This window comes from Lipomyces chichibuensis (assembly GCF_038497645.1).
Source record: "Lipomyces chichibuensis strain CBS 12929 unplaced genomic scaffold V1513scaffold_16, whole genome shotgun sequence".
Classification (NCBI taxonomy): domain Eukaryota; kingdom Fungi; phylum Ascomycota; class Lipomycetes; order Lipomycetales; family Lipomycetaceae; genus Lipomyces; species Lipomyces chichibuensis.
Window position 1 is genome coordinate 162,948 of NW_027117468.1, and position 27,960 is coordinate 190,907.

General features: G+C 44.4%; 12 protein-coding genes across 12 annotated transcripts; 7 read left to right on the plus strand and 5 right to left on the minus strand.

Annotated features, from left to right (window-relative positions):
- Positions 1 to 44: 44 nt before the first annotated feature.
- Positions 45 to 2,017, plus strand: V1513DRAFT_444997 (Alpha/Beta hydrolase protein). The gene is made up of 3 exons (XM_066898049.1): positions 45 to 491; positions 547 to 1,099; positions 1,163 to 2,017. The coding sequence occupies exons 1-3, from the start codon at positions 316 to 318 to the stop codon at positions 1,931 to 1,933; spliced, it is 1,500 nt and encodes a 499-aa protein (XP_066753510.1). The 5' UTR covers positions 45 to 315; the 3' UTR covers positions 1,934 to 2,017.
- Positions 1,924 to 3,939, minus strand: V1513DRAFT_445000 (uncharacterized protein). The gene is made up of 2 exons (XM_066898050.1): positions 3,019 to 3,939; positions 1,924 to 2,947 (listed from the first exon to the last, which is right to left on the minus strand). Exons 1-2 carry the CDS (start codon positions 3,713 to 3,715, stop codon positions 2,091 to 2,093), a joined length of 1,554 nt encoding a protein of 517 aa, XP_066753511.1. The 5' UTR covers positions 3,716 to 3,939; the 3' UTR covers positions 1,924 to 2,090.
- Positions 3,940 to 4,989: 1,050 nt separating this feature from the next.
- V1513DRAFT_445006 (WD40-repeat-containing domain protein) lies at positions 4,990 to 7,092 on the plus strand. Its single transcript, XM_066898051.1, has 3 exons — positions 4,990 to 5,532; positions 5,582 to 5,669; positions 5,727 to 7,092. Exons 1-3 carry the CDS (start codon positions 5,214 to 5,216, stop codon positions 6,604 to 6,606), a joined length of 1,287 nt encoding a protein of 428 aa, XP_066753512.1. The 5' UTR covers positions 4,990 to 5,213; the 3' UTR covers positions 6,607 to 7,092.
- A 1,068-nt stretch (positions 7,093 to 8,160) lies between these two features.
- V1513DRAFT_445011 (Alpha/Beta hydrolase protein) lies at positions 8,161 to 9,635 on the plus strand. The gene has a single exon (XM_066898052.1). The coding sequence runs from the start codon at positions 8,471 to 8,473 to the stop codon at positions 9,350 to 9,352; it is 882 nt and encodes a 293-aa protein (XP_066753513.1). The 5' UTR covers positions 8,161 to 8,470; the 3' UTR covers positions 9,353 to 9,635.
- Positions 9,636 to 11,823: 2,188 nt separating this feature from the next.
- Positions 11,824 to 13,885, plus strand: V1513DRAFT_445014 (pyridoxal phosphate-dependent transferase). The gene is made up of 2 exons (XM_066898053.1): positions 11,824 to 12,582; positions 12,645 to 13,885. Exons 1-2 carry the CDS (start codon positions 11,918 to 11,920, stop codon positions 13,516 to 13,518), a joined length of 1,539 nt encoding a protein of 512 aa, XP_066753514.1. The 5' UTR covers positions 11,824 to 11,917; the 3' UTR covers positions 13,519 to 13,885.
- A 525-nt stretch (positions 13,886 to 14,410) lies between these two features.
- V1513DRAFT_69111 (uncharacterized protein) lies at positions 14,411 to 16,378 on the minus strand. The gene is made up of 2 exons (XM_066900586.1): positions 15,405 to 16,378; positions 14,411 to 15,336 (listed from the first exon to the last, which is right to left on the minus strand). Exons 1-2 carry the CDS (start codon positions 16,276 to 16,278, stop codon positions 14,561 to 14,563), a joined length of 1,650 nt encoding a protein of 549 aa, XP_066753515.1. The 5' UTR covers positions 16,279 to 16,378; the 3' UTR covers positions 14,411 to 14,560.
- Positions 16,379 to 16,440: 62 nt separating this feature from the next.
- Positions 16,441 to 18,389, plus strand: V1513DRAFT_484963 (uncharacterized protein). Its single transcript, XM_066900459.1, has 3 exons — positions 16,441 to 17,311; positions 17,367 to 17,870; positions 17,927 to 18,389. The coding sequence occupies exons 1-3, from the start codon at positions 16,603 to 16,605 to the stop codon at positions 18,325 to 18,327; spliced, it is 1,614 nt and encodes a 537-aa protein (XP_066753516.1). The 5' UTR covers positions 16,441 to 16,602; the 3' UTR covers positions 18,328 to 18,389.
- A 1,194-nt stretch (positions 18,390 to 19,583) lies between these two features.
- Positions 19,584 to 21,885, minus strand: V1513DRAFT_379433 (OPT oligopeptide transporter protein-domain-containing protein; the record flags this gene model as incomplete). The annotated part of the gene is made up of 6 exons (XM_066895013.1): positions 19,584 to 19,646; positions 19,702 to 21,213; positions 21,265 to 21,436; positions 21,489 to 21,502; positions 21,557 to 21,701; positions 21,752 to 21,885. The coding sequence occupies 6 exons, from the start codon at positions 21,883 to 21,885 to the stop codon at positions 19,584 to 19,586; spliced, it is 2,040 nt and encodes a 679-aa protein (XP_066753517.1).
- A 407-nt stretch (positions 21,886 to 22,292) lies between these two features.
- V1513DRAFT_445029 (uncharacterized protein) lies at positions 22,293 to 23,886 on the plus strand. The gene is made up of 6 exons (XM_066898054.1): positions 22,293 to 22,673; positions 22,758 to 22,825; positions 22,882 to 23,021; positions 23,075 to 23,471; positions 23,526 to 23,582; positions 23,639 to 23,886. The coding sequence occupies exons 1-6, from the start codon at positions 22,654 to 22,656 to the stop codon at positions 23,716 to 23,718; spliced, it is 762 nt and encodes a 253-aa protein (XP_066753518.1). The 5' UTR covers positions 22,293 to 22,653; the 3' UTR covers positions 23,719 to 23,886.
- On the minus strand, positions 23,730 to 25,430 carry V1513DRAFT_479313 (WD40-repeat-containing domain protein). The gene is made up of 4 exons (XM_066900301.1): positions 25,340 to 25,430; positions 24,767 to 25,278; positions 24,625 to 24,716; positions 23,730 to 24,572 (listed from the first exon to the last, which is right to left on the minus strand). The coding sequence occupies exons 2-4, from the start codon at positions 25,218 to 25,220 to the stop codon at positions 23,964 to 23,966; spliced, it is 1,155 nt and encodes a 384-aa protein (XP_066753519.1). The 5' UTR covers positions 25,221 to 25,278; positions 25,340 to 25,430; the 3' UTR covers positions 23,730 to 23,963.
- Positions 25,431 to 25,590: 160 nt separating this feature from the next.
- V1513DRAFT_464487 (uncharacterized protein) lies at positions 25,591 to 26,289 on the plus strand. The gene is made up of 2 exons (XM_066900001.1): positions 25,591 to 25,660; positions 25,714 to 26,289. The coding sequence occupies exons 1-2, from the start codon at positions 25,619 to 25,621 to the stop codon at positions 26,164 to 26,166; spliced, it is 495 nt and encodes a 164-aa protein (XP_066753520.1). The 5' UTR covers positions 25,591 to 25,618; the 3' UTR covers positions 26,167 to 26,289.
- On the minus strand, positions 26,150 to 27,924 carry V1513DRAFT_445037 (kinase-like domain-containing protein). The gene is made up of 5 exons (XM_066898055.1): positions 27,687 to 27,924; positions 27,433 to 27,618; positions 27,354 to 27,379; positions 27,253 to 27,298; positions 26,150 to 27,199 (listed from the first exon to the last, which is right to left on the minus strand). The coding sequence occupies exons 1-5, from the start codon at positions 27,792 to 27,794 to the stop codon at positions 26,366 to 26,368; spliced, it is 1,200 nt and encodes a 399-aa protein (XP_066753521.1). The 5' UTR covers positions 27,795 to 27,924; the 3' UTR covers positions 26,150 to 26,365.
- Between the last annotated feature and the right edge of the window lie 36 nt (positions 27,925 to 27,960).

Below are 27,960 nucleotides of genomic sequence, written 5' to 3' on the forward strand. Positions count from 1 at the left end.
TCCGAAGTGGAAAGTTATGCTGGAAATCAAAGAACTGCGGGAGATTACACTCGAATTTCGAAGCGCCTGACAAAATTGGATGTATCAAGTATATTGTATAGTCTGAGTTTGGTGATAAGTGTTATGTTAATTTCTCATGAGCCTATCCTGCAAAGGCGTATGGAAGTCTAGAAGAGCCTGTATTCGTACCCACTAATTGTTTTCGACAACGGCTCACGGTCAAGTTCAAGCCATATTTGTCAGTGTCTTCTGGGCGGCTATTTCGCTCTCAATTGGTCTTGGCCTTCGTTTCATTTTAAGAAGCGGTCTGCAGCGATGCATACCTCAAAGATAGTTGCTCCATCGTTAGGAGGGGTTACGATTACAGGAGTTAATACATCGGACAAGACTACACAATTTCGAGGACTGAAGTTTGGGACTATCGAGAAACGATACGACTATCCTGCACGAGTTGATAGCTACCCGGAAAATATTGATGCAACTCAATATGGGTATGTGTATCTTCATTCGAATGTCCTTTTGTAGAAGTCATTGACTTCTATCCAGTTCGATTCCACCTCAGCTGCCACAGATTGTTTCGCCACTTATTCCCGCGTCCCAGCTTCCTCCGCCCCGCCCTAAGGCTGACGAGTTTGAATGCTTGAATCTCAATGTTATGTGCCCAATCATCGTCGAGAAGCCGCTGCCGGTAATCGTCTGGATCTTTCCCGGCGGGAACTACATGGGGTCCGCTTCGGATAAAGCTTATGACCCTACAGCGTTCGTTGAAAGATCAATTGACAAGGGCATGCCCGTCATCTTTGTCAACATAAATTACAGATTGTCTCTATATGGTTTTCTCTATATGGATGGCCGTGCTAACCATGGAATGTACGATCAGTTGACTGCACTTCAGTGGGTCAAACAACACATCTCCGACTTTGGCGGTGATCCAGACAATATAACTTTAATGGGCGAATCTGCTGGCAGCCTTTCGACGCATTATCACTCTGTTAATGAGAAGTCCAAGGGGCTATTCAGAAGAATTGGTATGATGAGCACCGTAATTGAGGCCAGAACTCCACGTCCTGTAGACGAGGCTGAAGAGATTGTCGAGAAGGTATGTTATAGTATATGTAAGGCGAGTTTACAGCTGAAAATTATGTCTACTGACCGGTAATAGGTGAAAAGATTTTGTGGTGTGACGACCGACGAAGAACTTCGAACAGTTCCCATTGACAAACTTGTGGAGGCAATTCCTATCATTGGAGGAATGTACGGTCCTGTCGACGAGGGCGGTTTTGCCGGCGAGGGACCATTCATTGACAAGCTTCCTCATTCTGAAATTGAAAGCGTTGTCCTCGGAAATTGCAGATTTGAAGCCAAATTTTACGGTCCCAAAATTCAACAGCTTGTTCCGATAAATGAATTCTATTCTCGCCTGATGGAGGTTCCCAAGGTGGGCACTGAATTCGCAGAGATGTATAACATCAAGCCTACCAAGGATGAAAAGAACTTCACGAACGCTCTCGTTATGTACGATGATATTTCGTATGGACAGCCAGTGCATAACGCTGTAAATGGTCTGCGCAAGGCTGGCATCAAGACTTATCACTATTTGTTTGACGAGCCGAATCCATTCCTCGCTGACCTTGATGCTCACCATGGCGTGGATGTCCTCTATTTCTTCAATTCTTTCAAGTTTGATAAGAAATATGACTCTTTCATTGACATGTATCAGACAGGGTGGATCCGGTTTGCCAATGGTCTTTCCCCGTGGGGATACCTCGACTGTGGGCGTGATATTGAGAATGTTGTCATGCTGGATCAATCTATTCATGAGCGTGAAGAAGGCGAGTACGAGAAGAGGCGCCATGTGGAAGCTTTCGAAAGGCTGAATGCATACAGGGGCAAATTTGATTCTTATCATCTCATCAAGCGGTATTTAATGTAAGTTAAGATTGGAATTAGGCATTTGCTCCAGCATTGTTCATAATTTACAAGTCTGCTCTATAATACACATTTACAATTCAACCACAAACTCCTTTTGCTCTGCGCAATCATGAAATCCAGCCATTATGGCAATAGATGCTAAAACCTATGTGTCAAGTCTAATAATCACAATTTAGGCCATCGCTCATGGCGAGATCATTGCCAAACCTTTTCCTCCAAACGGCATGAATCTGAGGCGATGCCCGGAAACTGTGACGGAAATAAAATATATACTTAGCTGAGAGTCTTTTAGGCTTCACTAGCATCCTATCATCTGTTTTCTCTTCGGAATCGCCTTGCACGGCTTTATTCTGTTGAAATACCATTTTCGTGTGGCCCTGCCCTATATCAACAATTGTTAAGATTGGCTCAACATTCAATGATGAAAGGGGCAACATACTATCAGACGAGACCTCAAAGTACTGTATCTTTGGCATATGCGTCATGGCCACACTAGCTCCAAGGAATGTCAAGTTCAACTTAGCAATGCACCCGGCCTCCAACTCAGACGTCCGCTTATATACTGACTGTGAATGAGAAATCATGGATATCTCATGGGTATAGAGGCCATATCTAGACTCCGAAATTGGAACGAAATAGGGATTACCGAAGGAGTCATAATTTTCGAATTCGACCACATAATGCTCCATATTCGGCCAATAAGGCTCCTTTATAACTGCTAATACCTTTGACCTCTCGTTGTCTTCTTCGGCATCATAGTAATGCTGAAATTCAGGTCTCAATCGCTGATCTTCAAACAGTTCCAGAGAAACAGGCCCCCTGTATGTGAACTTCTTCAAATTGTATGATCGTTCCCTAATTAAACGGCATAACCTGTCGCCCGTTCCTCCACGATAAGGAGCGCTCTCATAGGCCATAAACTCTTTTTGATCCATGCTTTCCGGTTGTCGAGTCCGCAAATCTAATTCGAGTGTGGTTATTGTATCGGGAATTAACTTGATGACCTCCAGCACCTCTGTAGTTGTGATAACACATGTCAGAAATATAGACTTAAAAATTGATCAAGCTATATTTACCGATACTCACTTGGATAAAAATAATGACCTGTCTTCAAACCCATAAATAAGAACATGAAAGACCACGACATGTTCTCAACATCAGGAAATTTTTCCAGTAAAGCAAGTATTGTCTCTGGTGGAAGTACCCACTGATCTGCAAGATTACTGCAAAACTTAAGAGTCTTTATCCTGTCCATCGTTGACCACGATTTTAAAGATTGGGACACATCTAGCTCGTACATCGATGGTTCTGGTTCTGTGCTGCCCCAATCGTATTCGGCAATTTTGTGAGGGTTGTCTACAAAGCCACCTATGACCCTCACTTCCGGACAGCCCCCGCCATCCTTGACGACTATTGCCACTATTTCAAAAAAAGTCGCAATGCACTCCAATACAGTTTGTTTGTCGCCGTCGTGGGATATAGACAGATTATCGTCAAACCGCAACTTGAGAATCTGAATATATTGTCCAAGCCCAGGTCGCGCTCGAAACAGTTCCAGAGACCGCTTCACATGATCGACAGTCCTCACTGAATGTAATCCGACATGCACTGTGACATTTTCGAATATTTGCTGCTGTATGATATCCCTCCATTGGCGGCAAACCACACTCCACTTCTTTTCGAATTTGGGTTCCGGGTTATATATAGTACCTGTCGCATATCGCAAGATTTTCAAGTGGATCTCGTATGGAAGTCGTTCAAGCCCAGAAGGATGGTAACCCATGTTCTCGAACGTTTCCCCTTCACGAAAGCTTGCGATAATTGAGACTTCTAAGCTCGCTGGCGGATCATCAATGCACACTCCTTGTATGTCCTTCCACGTCGCCAAACAAGTCTGACACCTCAGTATCTATCAGATCGATAATATCTAACTATACGTCAAATGAGACTTGAGATTACTCGGAAATGGCAGAACTATTTCGGATGATTATAGACAGTTCGCGATACTACTGTACAAGGAGTACTATCGCGACAGAACTATTAGGATGCCCGCGACGCATGCGGCAAGGGTTGAGCCGCACAAGGGTTACACTGCGATTAAAGAACGCGACAAAATTGCATCCCATACCAAAAACGAACTTTAATTCCAATTAACGTTTGGGCAGACTTTCAATCCAAACCGATACTCTTATTTGACCAAGCTTCCTGGAGCTATCACACATTGCATCTTCATTCTACAAATCAATAGTAACTTCACATATCTTAAATATATAGATATTATCCATATATTTTCTCAGCTCTGCGTGTCTCAATCTCCTTTTGACGTTTCAATCTAACACCGACTTTCAAGCTCAGTGTCAACCCCAGTTATTAAATGCTAATTTTGGAGACGAGTAATATTGCACACCATGGCTAAACCAAGCATTCTATTATTTTTTTCATTGTCAAAATGCTCTTATCGATGCCGTCGAGTGATTTTCTACAGATCTTTCGGCTGCAACAGTCGTTGGTGATGTTAAACAACTTAGATGCATCATGTCGGGTCAATAGCAGCCAAAGTCTGAACGGCCGCACGAATTGGATTAGAGCTTAATTGTACATATGCTTTCCAAAATAACACTTAATGAGAAGAATTGGACAGTTATATTGGATAAAGTGTAACGTTATACATGCCCATTTCGGATTATCATTCGACTCGTGCGACCTACTGCAAACTTGGACCGAATTCCGAGTAGGATAACTTAACCTGGCTAATGCTGGAACGAACTCCTTCGTTGTTGGTCGCATCATCTGCGTTAGTAATGACTTGCAAGTACTACCTTGTGAATAAAACAACGAGCGAGACTATTCTGACCCATAAGGAATACATAATCATGGGCCTTTATTGCTCATATCCAAAGTACAAAACAAAGACAGTTAACTGCCGTCGGAAGATAGGGATATACGTTATACTGGCATAACGTATATCCAGGGCAGCGGAACCGTCAAGATAAGCTGTCGTTCAATATCCTTTGCTTTTGCCCTTTTTAGTATTGATTCTCCTACAATTTAAGTTACATATGACTCTATCACTATCTCTATAATAGGTGTGATTGCCATTGGAAGGTCGCATTCCTAACAAACCAAACCCTGATCCTAAGCAACTTTAATTTCCAAGAAAATTTGGATATAATTCCTGCGGCTTATGATGAACCGAATACCAGGGTCTGCATTGTTTTCTTACTATGCATAGCATTATACGCCGTCTTCAATTGATGGTCAACAGTGACAATTAGGCTAAAATGATTTCTGAAGGATGTCGACGTCGGCCAAAGACGACGATCTCGTTTCCCAGCACGATCTTTGGTGTGGCAGTGCACCCGTCGAAGCCGATTGTCGCAACCGGGTTGTCCACCGGCCATGTATACGTGCATCGCTATGCTGTGGATGAATTTGATAGTGGCAACGAGCAAGATAGCGACGTCAGTAGTGCTGGTGAGGTTGATGATGGAACTGGTGGAAAGGTGACGAATGGAGAATTTACAGAAGTTGATAGGCTGTGGAAGACTAGGCGACATAAAGGCAGTTGCCGAGGAGTAGCGTTTGATGAAGAAGGAGCTTGTAAGTGCTTCGGCGTTATTAAATAATGGATAACTGAATTTCAAGCTAGATCTTTATTCCGTTGGTACAGATTCAGTGATTAAGCAGGCATCGCCAGAGACGGGTAAAGTCATTGCCAAAAACTCACACGACATTAAGTACGTCTTTCTTTATTTGAATGATACATGTCGCAATGAATGCTGAGATGCAAGTAGTTCAGTCCCGTCTGCACTGATAACTACAACGACTCATGTTTTGGTCGGCACAGAGAAAGCCACTCTACACTGTTTCGATAAGCGGACAGTGAAGCCGGCGTACACATTTCCTGATCTCCACGAGGACTACATCACCAGTATATCGCACCTAGCGCAATATCAAAACACATATCAGTTGATCACCACAGGATCTACCACTGTCACGCGGATTGATATTCGGAAAGGAAAATTATCTACGAGTGAGGGTCAGGAAGACGAGATTCTTTGCTCGTGCATTTCCTATCCGCCAAATTTTGAGTACAATCCAAATGAAGGACGTGTTGGTAATGTTGTTGTTCCTGGAAAACGAGCTTCAGTCACGGCCGTCATGGGTATGGCAACTGGTGTGCTTACGTTCTGGATGAAAGACAATTGGGAAGATCAGCAGGCTCGAGCAATCCTCAGTAATGAGAGCATTGATTGTATAGCAGAGTATCCCGACCAAAGGATTATTGCAAGTGGAGCTGATGGACTTGTACGTTTAGTTGACGTTCGCAGAAGAAAAGCGGTTAAGGAGTTTGAGCACGGTGGTGAAGACGGGGTTATTGCTGTTGCGACGGATTCATGGGGTCGTGTTGTAAGTGCTGGTGGTGAAGTCGTTCGCATCTGGAATGTAGAAGATGAGCCGGAGAAAGTGAATGGCGGGTCCGATAGTTACGACAGTGATACTGACAGTGACAAGAGCGGCAAGGACGATGATACCTCCGACGACAGTGATGAAAAAGAGAAGAGCAAGAAGAAGAGGAAGAAAACGAAGAAGAGAAAGCGAGGAAATGCGCAGAATCGGTTGGCTGTGAATGCAAAAGCTCCTGCAAAGCCGAACTTTTCAGGTTTGGACTAGTTGGATATTTATTCGTTGAAATGATGATCTGAAATTGGTGGACAAATGGCACAATAGATTATTTTGGATCCACACGTAGAAGACAGAGCATTAGCCATTGGCTATGCTGGTTCTTACTTCCTGACTGGTTGACGTTCATGACGAGAGGTGCAAATACATTTTTGCTTGATTGGATGGTTGAAGTTAGGATTTGCTAGCTCCGAGAAGTCCAGGCTACGTTTGAGATAACAAAGTCACCGCTGTAGAGGAAGATGCACTATGTTGGTGAAGATATTGCACTCGCTCTACCTATAAGTGCTCGCCAATATTGAGCCATGGGTCCTTCCGTTTAGCCTGTCCAAGATAACAAAAAAGCTCAAGGTCCAACTTAGCGTGCCGTCGCTTACTCCTCCTTGAACGACAGTAGATTACAAAGGCTTGCTATTATTAATGACGAACAACAACGTTTGACAGACTAATACGGTGGATACGATTACTTGTACTGTCAAAATTTAATATGTTCGTAAAGTTTTTCTAAGAACCTAATCGTACAGTAATCGTATAGTCTACAAAAAATCGTATAGTAATCGTAGTAATCGTATAGTAACCGTATAGTAATCGTTTTCCTAATTAGGTATAGCCTAGTAACATTTACCCTGACAACGCGTGGAACGCGGTTGCCTTATAAACATACGACGAACGAACCATTGGATCTGTTAGGTATCATTTGCCGCTCGCTTGACAACTTGTTATTGCTGAGAAGCCCAGTTTAGAGTCTCGCATGCTCTCAAAGTTGGGCTCCCGAAAGGCTCAGCGATCCGATATTGACAACTACTTTGACGAAGAGACAGTAGCTGTCGCCGCTACTGAAGACGGATGGTTGCTAAAATCGTGGAGGGCCCACAAAGATGAATACAAGAGAATGGCAGCCGCCGCAGAGACTACCTCGCGATTCCAGCCTCTGTTTCTCTGAAGTGGCTGTTGAGAGATTGTTTAGTGGCGGTAGAGGATTGCTAGGGGTAAGACTGCTGACTTTACTTGCAGACCACTATTCAACTGCAGCTGAATTGTAATATTGTGTCTTTTTTATTCAATTTATTTGTTTGCCCTCTACGTGTGCATTTCAGGGCAGATAATGAAGTCAAGTGCATGACTATACGATGTTTTGCGAGTAACCAACATCAGCGATCATATATTTAATCGTAAGTTTCACATGGACTCGTATAGTAATCGTATTTGACTTTACGAATAAGAATAAAGATTAATCTCAAATCGTACCCTAACTAATAATCGAGTTCAGCCTTCTGCATTCGGACAATGTATTCCCTATGAGCTAAGTAGGGACAGGGGAATGGATGTTCTTGCGCAAGTATCAACATGGAATTCCAAAAAATTTCTAGCGGTTGCTTGCGCATTGCAATCGACTTTACATCTTATGAAACTTCATGAAATTACGTTTAGATCTTAAATTTATTTTGAAATGAAGAAATATATCAGAGGTACTCAATCGCGGTTTGGCTGTTAATGGAGGCTGATCGACGTTAGCCGTGACGTCACAGGCATCCAGGTCTCTGTCATATAAGTCTTTATAACGACAGGGGAAATTCTCGTATTCCATACCATAAGTTCAGCACTATTTCGCCGCTGTCGACTACGCTATTCTCTTCAAATATTTGCTACAACCAGGAATCGCATATTATATAAAGAGCATGCATTGGCGGTTTGACTCTTATTAGGCAGATTTATTTTTGAGCTTAACATTCACTCACCGTCACGCCGATTCACCAATTCACGGCTTTCATATATCGTTCCGAGCTTCCTCAACAACGCATCTGTCCTCCTGCGCAAAAGATCGACCTACAGTTACTTACTTCCAAACTAATACATGGCTCCAGTACCAACGAGCGAGGGCAAGTTTGGCGTCTTGACACTTCCATACTCAACCGCAAAGATCGCCTACCATTTCTACGATGCCCCACAGAGAGATCTACCTGTCATCATGCTTTCTAATGCGCTCAGCTCGAACTTCAAGACTTTATGGAAAGAGTTCGTGGAACATTTCAGAGATAGCTATGCAATAATTTTGTATGATCAGCGGTTCCACGGAGAGTCACCTCTGTCGGAGCACTTCGACTACTACGGCAAGGGGTTGACATTCGAAGAACTAGCGGATGATGCGGCTGCAATATTAGATCATCTTGGAATCGCGCGTATCCACGCCTTTGTTGGACTCAGCATGGGTGCTACCACTGCGGTGGTATTCAAAGCTCGACATTCGGGTCGAGTAGGAAAAATTGTGGTTGCTGGAAGTGGACTGAAGAGCGCTCCTGCCGGCGCCGAGGATGTCTTCGAGGCCCGGATCAAGATAGCTACGGATGGACCCGATGGTATGGCAAAGCTAGCGCCCTTAACCCTTGACAGATGGTTCCCTGGTGAGCCGGGCAAGAAGTTCCTTAATGAGCATCCGTCGCGGAGGGACGAATTTTTGGCGATGCTGAGCGACGCGAAGCCAGAGGGATTTGTTGCTTGCATTCGCGCGCTGCAGAATTTTGATCTTACGCCGTCATTTGCAAAGATCAAGGAAAGAGGAGACAGCAAGGATGTGTTACTTGTTGCTGGTGCTATGGATGGACCACTTCCCGATGTCAACAAGTCTATGGCTAAGCTGTCAGACGCGGAGTTGGTTATTATCCAAGAATCGGGCCATATGGTGAACGTGCAGAAAGCTGGAGAGTTCAATGTGGTGGTTGATAAATTTATCGCCTAATTAGTTAGAGAGAAGTCTTCATGACGTCATAGGCAAGTTAGGCGCTGCTATGGTGCCACAATATCGGCCTTGCGTTAGATAGCTCGTAATATATGACAATGCTCACTTACTGTCTGTTTAATTGTTATTAACGAATTGATTTACTTTGCTTAACTGAACGTCATCTGTCCGTAAGTTCGCCAATCAAAGTCTAAAGCATGAAATATTGTGATGTCAGATTCGAATCAGATAGTTTACTCTCAACTTTGTTGCATGTAATAGCTAATCAGTACTTCCATATTTCATGACTGGCAGACCCCATTCATATGACATAGGCAGCTAGTATTAAACCCTCCAGTCTAAAGTGAATAATCTAACAATATGTGGAGACGGTAACTTAATTGAACTGGCGCGCTAAATTTCGCAGGGTTGCGGGTTGGGGCTATTTAGTGAGCCAATTAAATGCTCAAACGCATTCTCCACATGCACACCCGCCAGTTCGCTCTAAATTTTTCCGCCAGTTTTGATGCTCGCGTGCCCAAAGTTGGCCAATCCTGCCTCATTGTGGCCGGGAGTGCTGACAAACGTAAGGGCATGATCAAGCTGTTCATTGCAGATCGTGGGCGGCCGGTATCGCCCTTATTAACTTCCCACTGCTAAGTCTGCGTTGGGAGTTGACGCGAGCACAGGCGACGACCAGTAGCCCAGCTGTCGGTATGCGAAGCTCGGTACATACATCGCGAAATGGTCTAGACTCCACGTGCGGATCCCAGTTGCCTGTTCTGTTAGCCTGCCGCAAGCGCGATGGCGAGTATATATTACTGCAGAAATATCGCTGGTTGACAGACTGGACAGCGTTCTCGTTTTTACCAGTTAGTAGACACATATATCCAATAAGCTAGGCCGGCGCGGACAGAGTCGCCTCCGGTCCCCTATGCGATCAGTAGCGGGACAGTTATTTTGCTTGCGAGACCAGCGGCGTCGTGCTTCGTTGAGATTATCGAGGTACATGCTCGTAATACTGATAGCCCTGTCTAATGTAGGACTTGGAGCCACATGATCTGGACAGTTAAGTACCGAGCTGATTCTCTAACCGATAGTTACCGGATAGTGAAGACTGTGTTTGCAATGGTCTGATGAGTTTAACTCGATGGTCGAGTAGGATTGCATCCAAGGGTCAGCAACTGGGCAACACCATATCTTTCAGCTTGTCGTTTCTGTTGACCGTCCATCGCTCAATATCCTTTGAACTTTGAACAGCTCAGCCACCCTCGGCAGTCCCCGCAACGGTGGTTGGAACACCAATGGCACTACAAACTACGAGCCTTGCGTTTACCAATGCACATTGACTTCCAACTCTCTCCAAGGTCACTTCACTTCCAACCCAATGCTTCAGTAGATGCTTGAGAATACCATCCTCCTCACCGATCCCTTCAGTAATCGCCCGTCGGCCATTGACCACGAGATTATCCTTCAGTTTCACTTAATAGCAGACATTTTTGATGAGACATACGAAAGTGAAATGGGACCACCATGCACAGTGTTGATCCGGGATTAGTAATCTTGATAATTGGCAACGGCGTGGACGGTATCTGCATCACCGACAAGTGCAGTCCCTACATCTACTGATTCAATAGTCGTGGCATGATGTTCCAGGTCACCCATGTGACTTACTGCTCAACTCCTTGACGTCTATTTGGACTCCGTAGCCCCACTACTAGTTCGGTAGACAGTAGTAGTTTCCGTAATGATGCTGAATAGTGCCGGGAGTTCCTGAACCAGAAACGGAAAAGTATTACCCGTTTAACGGCTGCCGTCGAGTACGTTGCCGGGGGGAAGTTCCGTGGTCTGATTCCTTCCGACGACAAACCACTCCAAGATATTTCCTTTTATAACCTTGACAGCAGCAATGTGCGAGATCACTGTATTGCAGGTTGTCAATTAGTCCAAGTTCTATCCGTCGGTGCAGCTGCAAAGTAACTTAGTTAGAATGGACTTGCAGATTGTTGAGGATATATGAGGTACGTTCTAGTCTGAGTTAGAATATAGGGTGGAATATACTAAAGGAAATGATTTGACTTTCATATTTTCGTATTTCGTATTAATTTGGATAAGTATTGTTAATCTCTATTAAGACCCATCGTGCTGTGACTTTCTGATGGGCGAGGACTAGAGGGTTCTGGGGACGTATGACGTGAACGGGTCATGGCAATTTAGGAACCCTTCACACAGCTAAGCCTACGAGACTAAAGCCATGTACAGCTAGTTCGGTCGGAGCCCATCTAAAAATTCGTTACGACAATATCCTGTAATAATTTATCGTTGCTGCTCGTTTCGAGAGATATTATGACTTTGGGCATCGACAGCTGGTAGAACTGACCAGCCGAATGACTCGAGATGCCGAAACTCCGTCTTCGGCGACCTTTAGAGTAAAGTTGGGGCCAGGACAGCCGCCTGCCACGCTCTAAACTTAGGACGATTTTTTTTCGAAGACGACTTTCTTGCCGACATCATCTTCCCCACATTTCAGCTTATATTTACCTGAAATACCCGCACACCAGATAATAGTCCAGGCTAAATACTCAAATGGCCACTAACGGAACCGGTAGCCACGCAACGACGTTGCCCAAGGCGAAGGACCTGAGGCACCATCTTTCTCCCGAAGCAGTAGCTCGTCGTCCGTCACCTCTGAAGACTGCTTTCAAGTACGCCATTGACCCCCGAATCGTCTCTTTGGGAGGTGGTCTTCCACTTCCGGCTTACTTCCCCTTTGAGACTATCTCGGCGACAGCTCCTGCGGCTCCATTCACAGACTACAATGACCCTGAGCTTTCTGCGAATGCTCCAATAGTCGAGGTCGAAGTCGATAGATATAATCGAAACCAGGAGCCTGGTATGATTCCCCTTGCGACAGCCATGCAGTACGGTCAGTCTGATGGTTGCAAGCCGCTACTGCAGTGGATCTCCGAACATACTGCGACAGTTCATCACCCGCCTTACTCGAATTGGGGTTGTCTCATGACGGTCGGTAACACGCAGGGTTGGGATGCTGCTCTGAGGCTGTTGACATCCCGGGGCGATACCATTTTGGCTGAGGAGTACACCTTCTCATCCGCGATGGAGGCTGCGCATGCTCAGGGTGTTCGGTCCGTTCCCGTTAAAGTCGACCTAGAGGGTATCCTTGCAGAAAAACTCGATGAGCAGCTTACCAACTGGCAGGGCTCCAAGCCCAAGCTTCTCTATACCATTCCGTAAGTAAAACTATTTCAATAATGGTAATTGGTTGTTTGCAAGGTGTTGACTCGATCCGTAGTACGGGGCAGAATCCGACTGGAGGTACCCTTTCTCCCGAGCGTCGCAAGGCCGTCTACGACGTCCTCTCCAAGCACGATATCATCATTGTTGAGGATGAGCCATATTACTTCCTTCAGATGGATGCTTATGCTCCGGGCACTTCGGCGACCAAGCTCCCCTCCCCGCCGACCGCCGAGCAGGAACCCGAGAAATATAACAAATTCTTGTCGAAGCTGGTCACCTCGTACCTATCTCTTGACGTCGACGGTCGTGTCCTCCGCCTCGATTCTTTCTCTAAAGTCATGGCTCCCGGTACTCGTCTTGGGTGGATTGTCGCGCAGGATCCTTTCATTGAGCGTCTTACTCGCCAGAACGAAGTCTCGATCCAGACTCCTGCCGGGTTCTCGCAAGCCATCGTCTACTCTCTTCTTTCCAAGTGGGGTCAAAATGGCTATCTTGACTGGCTAATTGAACTGCGCAAGGAATACACCCACCGCCGCAACGTCTGTTTGGACGCACTCGACAAGTTCTTTGTCCAACCGTCGGCGCACGCTCCAGCGGGTCTTACAGAAGTCGTTGAGTGGAAGGAACCCACTGCCGGCATGTTCTTCTGGCTTAAGCTGGACGCCCGCAAGCATCCGTTGTACGGACAATTGACTCCCCTGCAACTTGAGAACCGGATCTACGAGGCGGCGATCGAACACGGCATCTTGTTCATTCCTGGATCATGGTTCAGAGCCGATCAGGATCCTGTCGATGAGACCGTGAAGCCGGCTGATGACGAGGAGGTTAGCGTGTTCTTTAGAGGTACTTTCGCTACTGTGCCTCAGGACAAGTTGATTGAGGGTGTTAAGTTATTTGCCGAGGTTATAGCAAAGGAGTTCTTGAGTTAAACGGTTTGACTTAACGGTATAAAAATGATAGATAGCCGTTGCTACGAAAGACATTGACGTAGACTATAAAATGGGATGATAAAAGCTTGTAATTCGACGTTAATTAGCACCAAAGTTGGTGGACCTTGTACTGTACTATGGTATCTGTTATTGTTTGGATATTTGAATCAATTAGACTTGATATTTTCATAGAAAAAGATAATTTTTTTTTTCGACTTGGAAGTCTGATGAATATTTGAAATTGACTAGATAGGTCCTGATGCTAGAGGCATGAATTTAATCCTTGTTGCGATTTGCCGTATTCACTCCTCGTATGTGTGAACGGAATAATGAATAAATTTTCCTATGAATCTCCTTGGCAATATCACCTACTAATTCCTCCTGCAAAAATTTTATCAGCATATTGTAGGCTAACTCCGCATTCTTGTGAGATGCAGCTATACACGATCTTACACCACGCTACGCGCGACTGACACAAGGTGAGCGAGCCTCTTCACCTTGTTAAACTAGACCTCGGGAACAGAGCAAATGCCCAGATATATATTATCGCCGACCGTGGCGATCCAGAGGTAGCGATGGACAGATCCGACTATGAAAACATATTGATGGCGTCTCCCACTAGACGACTTGGCACACAAGTATTATATCAAGTGGCAATCTTGTTCTGCCAAAGTTGCGGCATCTCACATACAGCCCGAGTTTGTCTTCATGTCCCAACCACCACTACAGGTCGGAAGCCTTGATAAACAAGTTCACCCCGTGAAGACGCCAATGAAGATTGAGCCATCATCTGAGAAAAGCCAATTTAAACTACTTGTCTATCCCAGTAGAAGGGTCCTCTGTACAGTATCCATGTGTTATTCATACATTTAAAAATGTACATGATAACCATATATATCTCAGTTATTCCCACGAATGGCCATAAAAATCATGCATCCGTCTATACATTGTTCGCCTTACGGTCATACAGTGACACTCTCCCTATTACGCGATCCGAACGGACCAATTGTCAGTGACCCGTCCATATAATCATCTCGAGCTTCTATACGCAGTTTTCGACGGCTCTGGTAACCTTGGCTGAATGCGTGGCCACTTTTGATGATAAAATGTTAACAGATATCGCACTGATACTTCTCTTCTTCTTTATCGGCGATTCCGGTAACGAGAACTTTGGATTGGATACATAGCGGAACTTAGACACTGACATAGAACGCGACTTAAATGGTGATGCACTTTCTGCTGTCCTGGGCCATCTGATGATGGGCAATGATGATGACTGCTTATTTGGCACTATGTTAATTTGTATGTATTGAGTAAATGAGTCCGATGAAGACGGATCTGTTGGACTTCTGACAGATACTTCCGTGGTCTCAGCATCATTAAAAGTGGCACTTGTATGTCCCTGAAAAATAGCAATTAAGCTTTGTGCGCCCCCAGAGTTGCTGCTAGTCCTATAGATGTGACGATTTTCAGCTAGCATCGTGCTATGATGACGAGTAGCAATTTCTCTTTCAATATCCGAATATGAACCAATTAGATCTGACAAGACCATCCCCTGATGACGCGTGGCCAAGCAATCACTTAAACCTTTTTCCCACTGGTCTAATTTGGAGTCTGCAGACCCATGTCTCGAATCCTCCTTATTACTGTTCTGGCTAGACAGCAATCCAGTACCTCTGACATTCTCCTTCAATAATCTCAGTTTGTGACGCCGAAATATACTGGTTGATGGCTTCAGATTCATTGACGGTGAGATCGGAGTCGTCGGGTTGTCAGTACTCAAGCTCCTGCGACGAATATCCACTGAATAGACACGTCCTATATGTCATCTTAGTATAGAATATAAACCAATGAAGCACTCACGAAAGACTGTGATAAAGACAAACCATGGCCTAATTGAATGGAGATCTTCCAACCAAGTTCACACGCATTAATTCCATGCTCAGCCCGGAAACGCATGATAAACGGCATACTCCAGCAATACAGCGAATAGATTGCGTCCTGCATTACACTTATTCCGGCAGCCAGGGAGCTCGACAATGGCGTAAGCACAAATATCGTCAGAACGTGTGTATGAAATTCAAGAAACAACACCATCAGCGCAAAAAGTGAAGAAGCCGATGTAGCAGTACTGGGAGTTACAAATGACTCAAGGTAGGACAATATTCCGTTAAATTTTAATTTGCCGAAGAAAAACAGCATATTCCGGTCCCGAATAAAGGAGAAAGGTCGCGCCCTTGCAATCGTAGGAACGGCTGACCAGAGGACAAAGTCATTTGTTGCCCAGCCCAAGACGGAGCCTAGGCAAAACACTCCAAGAGCGGCGGCGAGTATGAATGCAGCTAGTTTCCAGGCGCGTCGCCATCTCGGCCCTGCATCTCCGCGGTAGCGGAGAGAATGAACAATTTGACGCTCTGCCTTTGAAAGACAATGGTCGCAATACCAAACGCTTGCAATATGCGCAGCCACCTGTAGTATCAGCCTACCATTATTTGGAAGCTCCATCTCATAGGTATCTGCAATCATTGCCTTGCTAAGTACAATATCCAAAGTCGTAGGAAGTGGATGTCTCGTCAAAAATACGTAAACAGTCCACTTTATCACGCGCCAAGCAATAATTTTCAAAACGAAATGCAGCATTAATAGGGAGGATGTCCACGCGATTAACAACAGAATTGATGGACTTAGCCGCGACCTATGCTTCTGCAATAATTGAACATCATAGCGTTGATCTGGCAAACTAATTGACAGGGCTGTCATTGCAATGAAAAATCCCACAGAATGTTACTTCTCTGTGGACTCATATAAAGTGAAATGTAAACAAGTGAAGCAGTCATTTGTGTTTACGTCTAACCCTTGCCCAAGGAGTTCAGAGATCATGCATTCATGCACACTTTGAGGGTTAAAATACTGTGCGGCGTCATCATGTAGCAATTTGAACTATCTGATCACAGTCGATTTACGACAAACTAGGCATGTCAGATCATGATGAGCGAAGTAGTACAATAATGGCATGACACCGTGGTCAATCATTGATCATATGCTATACGCAGTAACACAGGAACCTGTAACCTGAGTCTGGATATGGTAGGCTTTACATCACTTCCAATTGAGGTTCACCGAAAGATATTTGAATATGCAGGCTTAAAGGAAGTTCTCGATAGGTGGGGTCGATACGACTCAAACTTCGATCTCAACTTCGCATTAGTTTGCAAAACTTATCGTGAAATTGTGCAGGCTCATTTATTTCGAAGCTGCATAATTGATGTCACGGACACCAATGATGACTCTGGCCATAATAGCCGGTTTGATTCTCGACTGGCAATGTCAGAGATATTCATGCGGCAATCGCATTTGGCCAAACATGTGAAGAGAATAGATTGGACGTTTCATGCCATCCAGACGATATGTGATACTTCTAACACACAACTACGAGTGAATTTTGAGCGCGGCTGGAATCTAATGCTGGATATTATCGAGCTGAGCGAATCTAGTGACAAAGTTAGAGTTAGCTTCGTAACAGTCAATCAATACCGTGATCCGGATAATGAATTAACGTTGATCAAAAGAGACAAGATATACCACGGATTTTTCTCCATGATGAGAATTCAAAACCTGCGAAAAGTTAAGAAACCGGTGCAATTGCGGCTGGAAGACACTACCAATCACGGAGCCTATCTCACACCGAGCTTCATTCAGGAAGCTATGTCCTATTTTGAGAATAGCACAGATGTAATATTACAATTTCTCCTTTTTGAGAAATCTGCGGAAGCATATAGGCTATTGTATCCAGGTAACACTTACTGTTTGTCGGGCTATGGTGAACTGTTGCAACTAAGTGTATCTAGATGTATTGAAATTTCTGGCCACGTTTCCTAAGCATATCACGCACTTGACACTGTATTTTGGACCCCGAGAATTTTACGCTGGTGGCTATCATGATATATACGAAAGCCAGTACTATAGAGGTGGCCAAGGCGATAGGCTTTCTCGTGCTTTACGGATGCTATCTACTACTCTGCAAAGTCTTCGGCTTGAAGGAAGAATCTCAGAGGAATTGTTCTGGCCGCAGCCTGCAGGCACATTTTTTGAAGCCTCGGACGGCTGCAGCTCTCATGCGTCTGTTGACGACATGGTCAATGAGAACGCAGATACGCCAATATGGACGAATTTAACACATATTGACGTACGATTTGACAGCGTCGATCCTTTTGGACATAAGTATATGGAGCTGGATTACGAATATCAGCCTTTCTCGTGCAGCACTAGCAAGCTGGACGCACTCTTTGTCGCCGCAAGTTTAGCTGCCACGAGAAGGATGCCCAAGCTGGCAAGCTTTCATCTTCATGATCGTGAGTGATATCTATAGCAGATAATCGCGAGTACAGACCCTGACTTTATGATTTAGACTGGGACATGAATCGTCTGATGTTTGGTTACAACCTCGAAAACCTGGCGCGCAAAGATATACTTTTAGTACGAACGCCTTTTGGTCCGAGCCCTAGGGTTATCGAGCTGTGGAGAGAGAAATTCAAGGATGATGAAGATTCGTGCCTGATTGTGATCGAACCTGCTGAAAGCTGCCAAGATTTAGAGGACTCTGACACCGAGAGTCGAATGGAGCACTATAGAGAAAGGTTTGGGGATGAAGATGACGACGACGAAGACGAAGACGAAGACGATGATGCTGAGGAAGATAATGACGACGATGAGATAAGCGACGATAACAATGACGACGAAGATGAAACGGATGCATACTTCGATTCTGATGTTGAAATGTCATCAGATTGGGCGCCGATGGTTTTGTAATGTATAACATATCGACTCTTGATTGTACTTTAGGGTAGTTATTGAACTTAGATTAAGACGAATGAGCAACATCACAACGTGTAGAATCTAAAACGAGAACCGATCGGATGATGCAGTAGAGAACAGAATGCTGACGTATGAATTAGGAGCTTGTAAAGTAGTTATCCAATTTATTGGCATAATCTCCTACTGGCCTTTCTTCGTTTTTAACACGCTGGATTTGTCATTTCAGACCCTCTTCAACTCAAGTAGTCCACAAGTAGTCCACAGTAGGTGCGAGATGAATTGCCATCGCGTCCAATTAACTGACGGGCAGACTGTCAGTATTGTCTTCTATGCAGTACATCGCAAAAATGGCAAGGACCCGGTAGAGTAATATTGGACGAGTCACATACCATAGGTACAGTAGAACCTCGCTAAAACGATTCACCGTAAGACGATAAAAATCCGCGATAATAAAAGTTGGAAAATCCATTTCGATAGAGCGATATCCTCACTAAGTCGATACGTAGCGGCTGTAACATTGCATCGGCTTAACGGTTATATAAGAATATCGAATTCCCAAACATTAGATGATCGGACAAATATGAAATATGTGCTGTTGATCGACATGACTTAAGTCTTGAATTCGATATCCCGTTTTTGGCACGCAATAGGGATATATATGCGTCGTAACTTTTCAAACATTGTCGCTGCGAGAATATGACCCACTTCGAATTTTACCGTTCTCAGACCTATCCTATACAATGCCCCGCTGTGTTTAAGCGCGGAAGCTTTCTACTCGTCCTCCTGGAACGTTGGAACTACCTGTTGTAATCGAGAAGTAACAATCACATAACGAAATTCCAAGCGCTGCACGTTGCGCGCAGAAGAACAACGATATATATGTATACTTTTAGCCATAGCACCTAAGAAACAAATAGAAATGGAAGTTATAACATTATGACTTACAAAATTAGAAATTGAAAACATAGATTTTAAATCTAAAGTACCAAAACACCAAATCGTCGCAAATAGTCCATTATATATAAAACTTACTCTATAACGTTATAACATAACTTATATATATATATATAGAGTATAAATTCAAGACTAACAAAATTAATGGAATTACAAACTTCTGCCACCTACCCAACCGGCCAAACACAAACCAACCCTGTCTTTCACATATAATACAACGACATTTTATATTCACATATATTGTTTCCTTTCTAACCTTTATCAAAAATGCAGCACTAATAGTCGCCTCTATTCGTTTAGAAATGAGGAATATGCAAACTCGTCATGATCATGGTCACAACACTGAACAGACCCTCTCCCTATATCGTAATCAGTTAGCCATTCGCTCTTCTACCCGTTCTGAAGTAATCATACCAAAACTAAACCACTAGCACTGATTACAAGCGCCACGGATTCGGTCTGGAAACCGGTCTTTCTACTCAAGTACCACGCCGCAAGACCACCAACAAATCGCGCCAGAGTAAATGATGGCGAATTATAAATCCCAACGCCAACTGCGACACCGGAAGGGATGTATACCGCCCATTTTCTATTGCCATACAATGCCTTTGTAATTGAAAACGCTCCAAAGATTATCCCGAAGAGCAATGCGAAGTATTGAGCGTTTGGTGGCAAGCCGGCTCCAGTTACGAGACGGGAACAATCAATCCAGACGACAGCCGTTGGAATTCGGAATACCGCTCCGGGGATTTCGTAAACAGCGTTATACAATCGGTAAACAACGGTAGAAAGAAGAACCGACCAAGCCGTTCCAATAACCTGCGCATAGAACTGAGCTTTCGGAGAGGCACCAAGAACGTGGCCAGTCTTTAGATCTTGCATGAGATCACCCGCTTGTTGCGCTCCAGCTTCGGCAACACCACCTGCAATCAAGTTGATCAAAACAGCCGCAGGATTACTTCGAGGTACAATAACGGCAAACAAGAGCTGAGAGATTTTGCCGATACCGCTCACGGGGTTCAAATCAGTCTCTCCCAAGGCACGAACGCCGAGAATAGACAAAACAAATGCGATCAAAATAGCAGCCACAATAGCGTAAAGCGGAACATTTGGGAATACGATCTTAATGGCAACGATGCAAAGCAGTGTAGTGCTAATTATTCCGACAATGGTATTCTTCTGGGACACAAGATGCTCGGGCGATGCGTCGTCCTCATCATCAACCATGTCGTCTTCATCTAGGCATTCGTCCGCCTCCTCTAGCCGAGTCTCAGAACTATTAAGTCCTGGCGGCAATTCATCGGTCTGATTTGCAGGAACGCTTGCGTAACGAACACGCTTGTTGCCAAATGATCTGTATAAACTTCGACCGACGACGACTGAAAACGAAATGACGCTGTCAACTACCATAATAGCCAAACTGATCCACAAAATCCACCCCTGACCACCAGTCTTCCAGTCATCTATGGGACCTGGAGCCCAACCCAGCTTAGTGGCCATTGGTGCAAGAATACCCCATCCAAGGAAAGCGCCTAGAAGCATCGAGCTCACAGTGGGGAGTCCCATGATTATACCTTGACCAACGTAAGCCGGAGACGGCTGAAACGTCCATAGCCAGTTCTTCGCCAAATTCGTACCAAAAATAGGTAGGTTACGCAGAAAAGGGATAAAATAAGCGGCAATAGTGTACCCCGCCGATATGTTGAATGACAACAGCAGATTGTGGATATTCCGACCGTATGCGCCTACATCTTGCTTATCCACATCTGTCTCCTCATTGTCATCTGCAAGCGTCGACTGCTGGTCAACCAGTTCTGTAGCTGTGACCGCCACGTCAGGTTTCTCATGAAGGACACTGATCATAGTTGCAGTTGCACTTCCCGAAGGGAAGCGAAGCTTCTCCTTGACTATGACTTGTTTTCGAAGCTAGTATATTGTCAGATGCTAAGATATTATTGAGAGATATAAAAAACTTACAGGAATGGCAAAAAAGACGCCGAAAAAAGCGATGCCAGCACTCCAAATCAAGATCTGTAGACTGGAGAGACTAACCGGACCTCCTTCCTCCGGGGCGAGAAACTTCTCTAATGCAGGAATAATCCCCACCAGACCAAATCCCAAAGGGCCAGTTCCCACTGCGACTGCGACACTATGATAGTAATGTTAATAACGCGGTCCCGTCACAACCATCGATTTCGTACCTTTGAACGAACACCTAATGTCAACTAGTAAGCAACTTTACGCCCAATTTTCGTTCAAATAAACTCACATTTTCGACATCGGTGAAAGGGTATGTCAGATACTTATTGAATGTTTTAAATGCCGCAAAAGCCAGTAGCGCAGAAGGCAAGCTCATCATGGAAATCCATCCTGTCTGCAGTCCAAACTGAAAATTTGAGAATAGAACAATTGAGCTATACGCGATTAGTACTGATATTTACGTGTATAGAAAACATATTCCTACCCGATACATAAACCGACTGCAATGGCTCGTGGCGTTGCTTGCGGAAGATTAATCTTTTCTAATCTAGCTTCGGCAATCTCCTGCTCAGGCGACAGCGAGGTTGATGCCAGAGGCTCTGGATCTACTGAAGACATTTCTAGTAAACTGCTGCCTATGCTAGTTTCCCAATTCCAAGTAGATACGCGAATCTCCTCACTTTACTGTGCTAATATGAATTAACCCGTGCCTTATCACCACATGCTCGGTATCAATAACAATAAGCACTTACTTACTACCAGTCCTTCCAATTAGATGGTTTTTTTTTATCCCGGACAGTTGACAATCTCCAGACAATAACCCGTCAGAGAGATATATCAAGTGTTCGAAGATACGTAAATCTTGGCCGGGACGGAGTTAGCAGTCACAGCTCTCTTTATCGCTAGCCGGTTGCGTTAATCAGCAAAACATAAAATTCACCCGTCTTAACTACGGGTTAGGGCTTTTGAAGTAATCTTTAAAAGAGTTGACCTTGCCACAGGCAAATTACTAATTGTCGCGTTTTTACAACCATCTCATTTTTATGCAAACATTTTTTCTCAAATATTTCTTGTTGAGATTGTCCTCAATTTCCGGGACTTACTCGACAATAACCGAAGTCCGTTCGAATTTCCGGTCCTGGCTCGAGGAAGAGCAATCAGTCACTTTATTAAATTTAAAAGTTATACGTCTCCCTGATGTACATGCAAGAACAAGCTAAAAGCTGTGGCGCATGGACGTCGCAAGTTGACCTAACCCTGTAAGAAACGCGTCATGCTCGAGTCGCCATTTGACGCGTCCTAAATTTTGCACTGTGATCGATACAGTTATCGCCGATCCATCTTACTTTCAATTGCAGTTTCTCGTCCGGGCAATAATCTAGCATAATGGCTGACGGATCATTACCGTAAGTGTATTAATGTCGCTAAGATGAGAATATGGTGGATCCGAGCTCGTGGTGAATTGGCTAACGCGAGTTTGTTTAATATAGTACACAACAGGCTTACAAAGACCTGTCTAACCTTGAGCGCGACTTCGAAAAGGCTGAACTGGAAATATGCAAGTTATTGGGTAGACTGCAGTTTGCGATATAATTTCTAACGTTGAATTATTAGTAAGATATTCTACAGAGAAGCTCATGCCGCTCTATGAACGAAGAAAAGCGATTGTGTCTAAGATCGAGAAGTTCTGGGGCATAGCTCTCGAGCAGATGGGCGATGATATTGATCAGTATATTACGCCTCAGGATGCAGAGGTATGAAAAGTTATTGGGATCCTGTTTAATACATTATATTAAGTTGGACTTAGCTATTTGAATATATTTCTTCAATTGAAGTTGATAGGGAAGAGACTGATCCAAGGACTTTCACTCTTACTTTCAGGTTTAAGGAGAATCCATTCCTTGAAGACAACAACATTTCGAAGACCTTCACATATATCGATAAACAGAACGACAATGAGGAGGAAGATAGCGAGGATATCACTGAGGCGGGCCGGATCAAATACAAGTCCTCGAAGGTTGACATTAAGTGGAAGAAAGATCAGGATCTCACCGATACACCGGCTGGCTCACCTCCTAGCTTCTTCACCTTTTTCGATTGGGAGAATAGTGATGACGAGCGTAAAAAGGATGTCTTTACCCAGGCTCATGAAGTCGCAATCTTGATTGCTGATGAGCTATATCCAAATGCTGTAAAGCTCTTCAGTATGTGGATTCTCATCTTGTACGTGATAGTTTAGTGGCTAATCTACGTTACAGCTGAGGCGGTTGAAGAAGAGGATGAGAATGATGAAGACGAAGAGATCGATCTCGAAGGTATATTTGCAATCTCGAGTGTCCAACGTTTGTGAGAGCTGACTAACATTCCACAGAAGAGGAAGAAGAGGAGGAAGAAGAAGAGGAAGAAGAAGAGGAAGAGGAAGAGCCTCCCAGGAAGAAATCGAAAAAGTAGTCCAGTTATTGTAAGTTTAGGATATGTTACATTAGAACTATTTTACAGATAACTATGTATACTTGTATACTCACCGAAATTTTGTACCAAAAGCTCTTATCAATAATAGTGTACAATACAAAGTTCAGGTCATGAAAAACAAAATTGGTAACTCTGTAAAGTACCAATGCAAAATGACATAGCCCCTTTCCATGCAAAGTAAATGTTATTTAATATTCCAAAATTTAGTAGTTGTGGGAGAATCTCTACTTTTGAAATGTTACTTCCCAAATGTTAATATTTCCGTCATCTCCGCCAGTTATGATAATTTCTTCTTCCTCTGGTTTAGGTTCACCTTTTTCTGCGTCGCCTTCCTGTCCATGTGACGCCGTAGATTTCCACTTCCTGCTCCAAACAGCGGTATTGATCTCGAAAACTGAGTGGGCATCCTCTTCTTCTGCTATGACTACCCATTCACCTCTCTTTACTTCCTGATAGACGACCAGCAGACCATCTGCGCCTACAGAAGCTATCCGGCCACTCCGCCCACTCCAGCTAACCGCGTATATGGGTCCACTGTGCCGTTGCGGCAGAATAGCTTCCTGCTGCCAATTTTCTGATATGGGATCTGATCTAAACGTAGATGGAATGTCCCGGTGCGCAGTATTGCTGCTCATCGACTCCCGACTCCACACTCGAACAGTTTCGTCAGCGGAGCAAGACACGAGCCGTGCTTCACCTTCACTAGTCGTTTTATCAAAATCTATGCACCATACTGTTGACCGATGACCGATTATTTCTCCAGAGCAAACCCAGTCGTCATCATCCTCTCGCCACAATCGTATAGTGTCATCGTAGGATGCAGATGCAAGTAACTAACAGCTTAGTTAATATAAGGCTATCCACGACCAGGTAGAAGCTACTCACGCCTTCCTTCGGATGCCATGCAACGTGCTTCACGTCCTGCGTGTGATCTTGTAGGACAGCTAAGCACTCAAATTCCTCATTGTCCTCATCAGCTAGACAAAATCAGTAATTTAACGCCGTATGGTCGATGATTCGTACGCACCTTCCCATATCCAAACACTTTTGTCTCTGGAGCAGGACGCTAAGTGCGTTCCCTCGCACGACCAATCGACACACTTGACCTCATTTTCGTGTCCTTCCAAAGAAGCAACGAATTCCCATTCTTCTAGACCGATACTACCGCTGTCGCCAGTACTGCCAACTTCTTGAGTGTACCGCTCACTGTCGCGTATCCAAATGCCCACTGACCCATCAAAGCTCGCAGTTGCCAGAACAACTTCTGAGTTACTACCTGACTTTGGCTTCCATGATACCGACCTTATACTACGCTTATGATTACCATCTAACTGTGCGACTGGGAAGTATGTATTTAGAGAGTAAATCTGCGCTGACTTATCCGAAGTCGCCGCCGCGAGCAGAGGAAGCGTCGGATGCGGTGCGAGATTCCATATCCGATCCACATGCGCTGGAATGGAATGAACCTGCTTAATTGGCATTTTATATATAAAATACTTATGACCGCCGATAAGTTACTATGTGGCTCGGTTGTAACTGCTGAAATAATATGATACGATTAGTAAATATTCCAAGTTCCGAAGTCAGTAGAATCACGTACGTCTAACGATTCCCTGATATGCTATATTTCGGATAGCAAAATCCTAAATTCGTTACGGTCGAGCGATGTGTGGTGCTCGCGTTAATGTAGTCAATTTTTGTTCTGGACCCGCCAGGGACAGTCATCGACTGGGCACAATAAGTAACATGACTCAGCGTCACCATACTTGGGCCCATCGTGATCCTACAAACGTTGCGATGCATAATGATCTCATACGACGCGCTTCCCACCCGTACAAAATCTAGTAGGCATGTGAGATTTAGTTCTAGTGGTTCGTACATGAACTGTACATATAGTGAAAAAATGCATGATTTTCGCGGAGTGAGTATGATTTAGTATTAGATTCAGGCAACAGTCTAATTGTATTACGTCAGTCCACTGTCGAGGATCTCGATCTTCCTCCAGCATTCTCGATCACACCTGAGACCCCTCTCGAGCATGCTCTAGAACTATCATTTGAGCGATCTTATTCTTACCTTCCGGTAATATCATCCCGATCGCGGTCTCTTCTTGGTTACTTGTCAGCAGAGCAGCTGCAAAAGACATTCAACTCGCCAAGCCCACCACGTCCCAAAGATGGTGATATTGAGCCTGGTCTAGCCACCGCTACCGTTCGATCGTTCATGCGTAAGTTTCCCAAGAAGCAGCCGTTTCAGAAGATTACGCCCGACACACCTCTAGAAGATCTTGAGAAGTTTTTTGATACTGGGCATGATTTCGCCGTCATTACGGATGCTGATAGGAGGTTTGTACTGGCCGTTGCAGTGCCGGAAGACTTACAAAATTTTGTTAAGAGAAGACCGTCTATTTCGTTGAGAGACATTTAATTTGCTTGTACATTTAATTCGCCACAAGCATAGGTAATATACACAGAATACGGTAGCATTGTCAAGAAACATTCGCGCTATGTATAACATGTCGCATTATGCGAACCAAACAATAAACAAAACTCAATAACAAAACTTGTTCAAATGTCACAAGCACACAACGGTATAGTTGTGCGATTACAAAGATCACGGCACACCGTCATTCCTCATTACTAGGATTTTCCTTGCTAGCGCTACTAACTCTCGTGGCGGCTCGGACTACTTCCTGAAACACGAGGGTAGCATTACCCTTACTACCAAACGACCTTCTCCGTCTGTCAGAATCCGTCTTTGGAACTTCCAAACCGCCATTACCGCTGCTCTTGTATTCGTTGGTCGAAAAATCGGATGCAATATCTTCATCATCCTCTTCAAGGCCAAGAGCTTTGATTCTATTAGCGAGCCTGATAACCTCGACAGCTTGAATTAACTTCGATCTGGCATTGAAACCTTCCTTGATAGCCGGCAATAAATCCTTGGTAGTCGCAGTCTCTCCAGAGATCCATCGATGCTTGAGCAGTTGCTTCGACGTATATCGCTGGTCGGGATCGACACATAGCATACACAGGATAAATTCCTTCGCATCCTTGGAGATATCTTTCCAGTACTTCTCGTGAAAAATGACACCGTTCTCGCGGACCTCAATTAGGAATTCGTTTACCGTCTCACTCCTGAAGGGAATATAACCGCAAAGCAATGTGTAAGTGATGACACCTAAACTCCAGATATCGCAGGGCATGCCGTGGCCCGTACGCATCAAAACCTCAGGTGCGGCATAACCAAATGACCCAGCCATTGTCGTAAGTACCTCGTCGCTAGACTCTAGCATCTTGGCAATACCGAAATCAGCAAGTACGAGTGCTGAATCTTTCTCTGGATTAAGGTAAAGTAGATTTTCCGGCTTGAGATCTCTGTGAACAATATTTTGGCTGTGAAGGTAGTCGACCGCCTCCAAAATTTCCGATACAGTTTTAACGGCATCCTTCTCGGTATACTAAATGCCCAGCGTTAGATAACTAGTGGATCACGGAATGAGGAGTTACTAACCTTGCCCCGCTCAACAATCCTATCGAACAATTCACCGCCCGTAGCCCTGACATCAAAGTTAGATATTTTGAATGTATATTCATGCTTTGCATATGACATACAATTGAGTAACAATATAGTATTTATCCTATTCAACGTCATTAGCATCATGAGTACTGCTCGGTAAATAACAAAATTCACCTTCGACTCAAACCAGTCCCTGAACCCAACAATATGAGGATGATGGAGGAGCCTAAGTAAATCTAATTCATCTTGGACCATTGACTCATGCCCTTTGACATTCTTCTTTAGGATAACTTTGATAGCGACTCGGTCTCCACTCTCAATGACTGTAGCGGCCTTGACGATGCCATATGTTCCAGCACCCTGTAATCCGTTAGTATTATGAGCACTTTAAAGTCGGCAAGCCTAAACCATAAGGAATGAGTACTTACAAGGACGCGACCGAATCTATAGAGTGCTTTTCTTTCGTAAGAAGCGGGGTGGTTGGCGAGCTTTCCGTAGATGGAATACAACGAGGAGACCGTTTGTTGCGAGTGCATCGTCGTGTCGAAAGAGCACTTAGGACGCCTAAGAATCCAAGCCTGCTTAGTTGATTGTCGGACGTATAGAACCTTTTGCGGATATGTTCGTTTATCTTTGTGGAGTTCGCAATGTATGTCAGAAGACTGTGCTCTGTTGGTCGATGCGTACGTCCACGCGAGGCGC